Raw genomic sequence first — 7,090 nt, forward strand, 5'->3', positions numbered from 1 at the left:
TAAATAGCCTACCACTAAAATATATAGCCACTTAGCAGATGCCGTCACCAGGGGGAAAATAGAGTATTTTCCTGTGTTGTTTTCTTACTTTACTCTGTAAATCCGTGCTAAGGTTACAGTTAAGTCCCACCCTGGATTTAAACACAGACTGACATAACAGAGAGTCTCTTCCTGATTAAGACACCAGCTTAAACGGAAATCGCCTTTAAAAGTCAATCACAGTGCACAGGTCGTTCAACTGCATTTATTGGAATCCTGGCCATTTTCCTTACAGAGATAACTGGGTTTGATTGAATGGTTTTGATTAAGTCTACATCTCTCTCCCCTCTCCTCTCTCCCCTCTCCTCTCTCCCCTCTCCCCTCTCCTCTCTCCTCTCTCCCCTCTCCCCTCTCCCCTCTCCCCTCTCCCCTCTCTCCTCTCTCCTCTCCCCTCTCCCCTCTCCTCTCTCCCTCTCCTCTTCCAGGTGTTTGACGGCTGGGTGATGAAGGGAGAGAAGTTCCCTAGTTCCCAGGATCACGCCCTGCCGCTGATGGAACGCTACGTAGACTACTGCGACTCCGGGACTGTCAGGAGAACCGTACGGTCATCTCAGAACGTTGCAATGGTGTTCTTCCGTGTTCACACCGTCGGCAGCTCCTTCACGCTGACTGTCAGGAAACCCATCAACCCTTTCCGTGAGTAGAAACCTGCACCAGCCTGATGGCCAGTCTTACTGTTAATGGCCTTGAGGATTTTACTTATATACTTAGTGTCCGAATATAGTGTCCGACAATAGTGACTCGATGTATAGATAAACATGCTGAGTTAAATGTGTGTGCTGGAGTACTTTAACAGCTATCATTGATGATAGAACCTAATGCCTGTCTGGCAGAGTTCCTCGTCCATTAAGTGTGCTAACATTGGGCAGCATGCCAATGTACTGTTTTAATGCTTTATCACACGCTATAATGCCAGGGTAGTGTGTTAATGCTTTAGTAACACTTTAGGTTGTACAAAAGTCTTATAATGTGAGGGTAGTGATGCATGCCAATACTGTCTGTAATAATATTATTGTCGCTGGGTCATGTTAGTGAGAGATTTCAGAGTAAGTTGTGGCTAAGCATGTGTATCAAATCAAATCAAATGTGTTTATATAGCCCTTCTTACATCAGCTGATATCTCAAAGTGCTGTATAGAAACCCAGCCTAAAACCCCAAACAGCAAGCAATGCAGGTGTAGAAGCTCAACTAAGTATTAAGATCAAGGGTGCGCAACAGGGATGTATTACTACATTTTAGTCATTTAGCAGATGCTCTCATCCAGAGCGACTTACAGGAGCAATAAAGGTTAAGTGCCTTGCTCAAGGACACATCGGCAGATTTTTCACCTAGTCGGCTCAGGGATTCAAACCAGCGACCTTTAGGTTACTGGCTAAACACGCTTAATAGATAGGGTACCTGTTATGGTACAGAGAGTGAAGGAATTTCAAGCACCTAGCAGTGTGTGTTCTCTAGCTGGCATATGTACCAAGCACAAAGCTGCCTACTTCTAAGTCGTACGTGTTTCTGTGTGTGTGTGTGTGTTTTGCATTTGTTTACTAAGCAATTTTACACAAGTACTGTAAATTGATAAATGCTGTGCTATATGAAGATCAACATGTATGGAAAGTCTACAGACAGTCATACCCCCCTTGCCCACCTCCCCCACAGCCTGTAATATCATCTCCCAGACACCAGAGGGCAGCTTCACCATGGTGATACCCCAGCAGCACAGGAACTGCAGCTTCTCCATCATCTACCCCGTGGAGATCAAGATCGCTGAGCTCAGCCTGGGACACCTCAACGACTTCCCCATCAAGGTGAGCCCTGAGCAGGGACATCACCACATAGAACAGAGCTACTCACATCTGAGTCTGGAGGTCTGCAGCACTGTTATTTGGTTGATTAATGCCACTCACTGATTGGCCAGAAATTCCACTCACCATGCATCACAGGTCTAAATCAAACAGTTCCTGATTAGAGGGTAAGAATAAAGAAAACAGCAGTGCTTCTGGCTTCAAGGTCCAGATTTGAGTGAAGGGGGCTTAGATGTTAAGGCAGTTGTAGGGGATGTGGTTTAGTGAACTTCCCTGCCAAAGACCTAAAGACTTGTGTTAGCTCCCAGGGATGATGAGGGGATGCTTTGAGTCATCAGAGAAGAGTGTGTTGGGAAATGTGTAAAGACAGAAAAAAGAAGGGTATGAAGGGAAGTAAAAATGCTTGTTAATCCATTGAGCTGGTCTCTTTCTCTCTAGAAGTCCATGCCAGGCTGTGCTGGAGCAGGGGACTTTGTGGAGCTGCTGGGAGGGAACGGGATGGACCCGTCTAAGATGTTCCCAGTAGCTGACCTCTGCTACAACTTCAACGGCCCCGGTGAGCAGCACCCACATCCACACCATCACTAACACCATCATCCACACCATCAGCATCACCACCACCATCACCATGTTGACTAGAGTAGATCTTTACTACCCACACCATCACCATGCTGACTATAGTAGATCTTTACCACCCACACCATCACCATGATGACTAGAGTAGATCTTTACTACCCACACCATCACCATGTTGACTAGAGTAGATCTTTACTACCCACACCATCACCATGCTGACTAGAGTAGATCTTTACTACCCACACCATCACCATGTTGACTAGAGTAGATCTTTACTACCCACACCATCACCATGTTGACTAGAGTAGATCTTTACTACCCACACCATCACCATGCTGACTAGAGTAGATCTTTACTACCCACACCATCACCATGCTGACTAGAGTAGATCTTTACCACCCACACCATCACCATGCTGACTAGAGTAGATCTTTACCACCCACACCATCACCATGTTGACTAGAGTAGATCTTTACTACCCACACCATCACCATGCTGACTAGAGTAGATCTTTACTACCCACACCATCACCATGCTGACTAGAGTAGATCTTTACTACCCACACCATCACCATGCTGACTAGAGTAGATCTTTACCACCCACACCATCACCATGCTGACTAGACTATATCTCTACTACCCACACCATCACCATGCTGACTAGAGTAGATCTTTACCACCCACACCATCACCATGCTGACTAGACTATATCTCTACTACCCACACCATCACCATGCTGACTAGAGTAGATCTTTACTACCCACACCATCACCATGTTGACTAGAGTAGATCTCTACTACCCACACCATCACCATGTTGACTAGAGTAGATCTTTACTACCCACACCATCACCATGCTGACTAGAGTAGATCTTTACCACCCACACCATCACCATGCTGACTAGAGTAGATCTTTACTACCCACACCATCACCATGCTGACTAGACTATATCTCTACTACCCACACCATCACCATGTTGACTAGAGTAGATCTCTACTACCCACACCATCACCATGTTGACTAGAGTAGATCTTTACTACCCACACCATCACCATGCTGACTAGACTATATCTCTACTACCCACACCATCACCATGTTGACTAGAGTAGATCTCTACTACCCACACCATCACCATGTTGACTAGAGTAGATCTTTACTACCCACACCATCACCATGTTGACTAGAGTAGATCTTTACTACCCACACCATCACCATGCTGACTAGAGTAGATCTTTACTACCCACACCATCACCATGTTGACTAGAGTAGATCTTTACCACCCACACCATCACCATGCTGACTAGACTATATCTCTACTACCCACACCATCACCATGTTGACTAGAGTAGATCTCTACTACCCACACCATCACCATGTTGACTAGAGTAGATCTCTACTACCCACACCATCACCATGTTGACTAGAGTAGAGCTTTACTACCCACACCATCACCATGCTGACTAGAGTAGATCTTTACCACCCACACCATCACCATGCTGACTAGACTATATCTCTACTACCCACACCATCACCATGTTGACTAGAGTAGATCTCTACTACCCACACCATCACCATGTTGACTAGAGTAGATCTTTACCACCCACACCATCACCATGCTGACTAGACTATATCTCTACTACCCACACCATCACCATGTTGACTAGAGTAGATCTCTACTACCCACACCATCACCATGTTGACTAGAGTAGATCTCTACTACCCACACCATCACCATGCTGACTAGAGTAGATCTCTACTACCCACACCATCACCATGTTGACTAGAGTAGAGCTTTACTACCCACACCATCACCATGTTGACTAGAGTAGATCTTTACCACCCACACCATCACCATGCTGACTAGACTATATCTCTACTACCCACACATCACCATGTTGACTAGAGTAGATCTCTACTACCCACACCATCACCATGTTGACTAGAGTAGATCTTTACTACCCACACCATCACCATGCTGACTAGAGTAGATCTTTACTACCCACACCATCACCATGCTGACTAGAGTAGATCTTTACTACCCACACCATCACCATGCTGACTAGAGTAGATCTTTACCACCCACACCATCACCATGCTGACTAGAGTAGATCTCTACTACCCACACCATCACCATGCTGACTAGAGTAGATCTTTACTACCCACACCGTCACCATGCTGACTAGAGTAGATCTTTACCACCCACACCATCACCATGCTGACTAGAGTAGATCTTTACCACCCACACCATCACCATGATGACTAGAGTAGATCTTTACTACCCACACCATCACCATGCTGACTAGAGTAGATCTTTACTACCCACACCATCACCATGCTGACTAGAGTAGATCTTTACCACCCACACCATCACCATGTTGACTAGAGTAGATCTTTACTACCCACACCATCACCATGCTGACTAGAGTAGATCTTTACCACCCACACCATCACCATGCTGACTAGAGTAGATCTTAACTACCCACACCATCACCATGTTGACTAGAGTAGATCTTTACCACCCACACCATCACCATGCTGATTAGAGTAGATCTTTACCACCCATACCATCACCATGCTGACTAGAGTAGATCTTTACCACCCACACCATCACCATGTTGACTAGAGTAGATCTTTACTACCCACACCATCACCATGCTGACTAGAGTAGATATTTACCACCATCACCATGCTGACTAGACTATATCTCTACTACCCACACCATCACCATGCTGACTAGACTATATCTTTACTACCCACACCATCACCATGTTGACTAGAGTAGATCTTTACCACCCACACCATCACCATGTTGACTAGAGTAGATCTTTACCACCCATACCATCACCATGTTGACTAGAGTATATCTTTACCACCCACACCATCACCATGTTGACTAGAGTAGATCTCTACTACCCACACCATCACCATGCTGACTAGAGTAGATCTTTACCACCCATACCATCACCATGTTGACTAGAGTAGATCTCTACTACCCACACCATCACCATGTTGACTAGAGTAGATCTTTACCACCCACACCATCACCATGCTGACTATAGTAGATCTCTACTACCCACACCATCACCATGCTGACTAGAGTAGATCTTTACCACCCACACCATCACCATGCTGACTAGAGTAGATCTTTACTACCCACACCATCACCATGCTGACTATAGTAGATCTCTACTACCCACACAATCAATATCGTAATACTGTATATCTAAGCCTACATAGGCAGCCCAATTCTGATCTTTTTTCCCCACTAATTGGTCTTTTGACCAATCACATCAGATCTTTTCACATCAGATCTTTTTCAGATCTAATTGGTCAAAAGACCAATTACTGAAAAAAGATCAGAATAGGGTTGCCTGTCTAAACGCAGCCTAAGAGTAAATCTTTATGATCCATTGTTGAATGGAAAGTCTTATTTTTGCTGACACACTCTCCAACCTGTTATTCATGTCTGCCAGTTTTTTTCTCTCTTTCTCCTTTCCTCATCCTTCAGCCCAGATGAAGATAGGTTGTGACAACACTGTGGTGAGAATGGTGTCCAGCGGTAGGTTTGTCAACCGGGTGGCGTTCCAGTACCGGCTACTGGACCGGCAGGAGCTGCAGAGGATCAAGGTGAACAGTGTGGAGGATTTCTGCTTCACTGGCTGAGCTCTCTCTATCTATCTCTCTATCTACCACCTAGCTAATTGGGACCACCCATCACTGGCTGAGCTCTCTCTATCTATCTCTCTATCTACCACCTAGCTAATGGGGACCACCCATCACTGGCTGCCAAATCTACCATGATACTGATTACAGAAAAACATCCTGAGGATTGCCATAACGTTCTGTTCTGTACTCCTTTTTGAATTTAAACAGATTGATTTATTTTTTACCTCATTCGTTTTTTTCCTTCACTATATGTTAAATGAATTGTGGCTGGTGCTCAAGCTTAATAAAGTGTTATTTTGTGTTTGTGGGCAGTTCTGCTATTGGTTTGATTCTATGAATGCCAGTGAAAACAGACCAGTGAGGGTGTTAGCAGGGTGTTTTGGTTCACGTTCTTTACAAGGAAGGGTGTTGAAAAACTGAATGTTTCTTTCTATTTATTTTGGGAGACAATGTGTGTCGTTTTGGGACTGTGGCCGGAGGCAAGTGTTCAATAGAGTATGTTAAATACATGTTCATTGCTGTTATCTATATTTATTTGTATCAAACAATTTTTTTGTAATAAAACTGAGCCGCATGATAAAGCACTCATTGGAGCTGATAATTCGTTTAATTTTCTAATCAGTTCAATTATACAGAACTAAACAGGGCTTGTTGTCAGGAAGAATGCTAGGAGGATGGTGGGGGGGACACAATGAAGAGAAGTGGACGATATCGGCATCAGTCACGTCTCAACCTAACAAGAAAAGCCACTCCAGTTCACCATTACACTGAAATATCCTTACATTGATATTGACTTTAATATGATTTTAATAAGATTTGAGTTCTTGAGACTTGAGTTCCCTCAAATAGCACTGTAATATCAAAGTCATTCCATATCTTGAAGAGAAATCTCTCCAGTTCATGCTTACATTTAGATTAGAATGTATTAATACTTTAAATTATTCGTACATTGATTTGGAGTATTAAACCACATCGCACATCAAACAAACCAATAACACATTATCTTGATGAGCC

The 7,090-nt window shown here is 44.1% G+C and overlaps 1 protein-coding gene across 1 annotated transcript in view; it reads left to right on the forward strand.

The window, feature by feature from the left end:
* LOC120026249 (corticotropin-releasing factor-binding protein-like) overlaps nt 1-6,639 on the forward strand; it is an 8,643-nt gene extending 2,004 nt beyond the window's left edge. Inside the window, exons 4-7 of the mRNA XM_038971068.1 lie at nt 465-675; nt 1,690-1,838; nt 2,274-2,391; nt 5,919-6,639. Coding sequence (XP_038826996.1) covers nt 465-675; nt 1,690-1,838; nt 2,274-2,391; nt 5,919-6,073 — 633 coding nt within the window. The 3' untranslated portion in view covers nt 6,074-6,639. The remainder of the gene's footprint in view (nt 1-464; nt 676-1,689; nt 1,839-2,273; nt 2,392-5,918) is intronic.
* Nucleotides 6,640-7,090: the final 451 nt, after the last annotated feature.

This window comes from Salvelinus namaycush, chromosome 31 (genome assembly GCF_016432855.1).
Source record: "Salvelinus namaycush isolate Seneca chromosome 31, SaNama_1.0, whole genome shotgun sequence".
Taxonomy (NCBI): domain Eukaryota; kingdom Metazoa; phylum Chordata; class Actinopteri; order Salmoniformes; family Salmonidae; genus Salvelinus; species Salvelinus namaycush.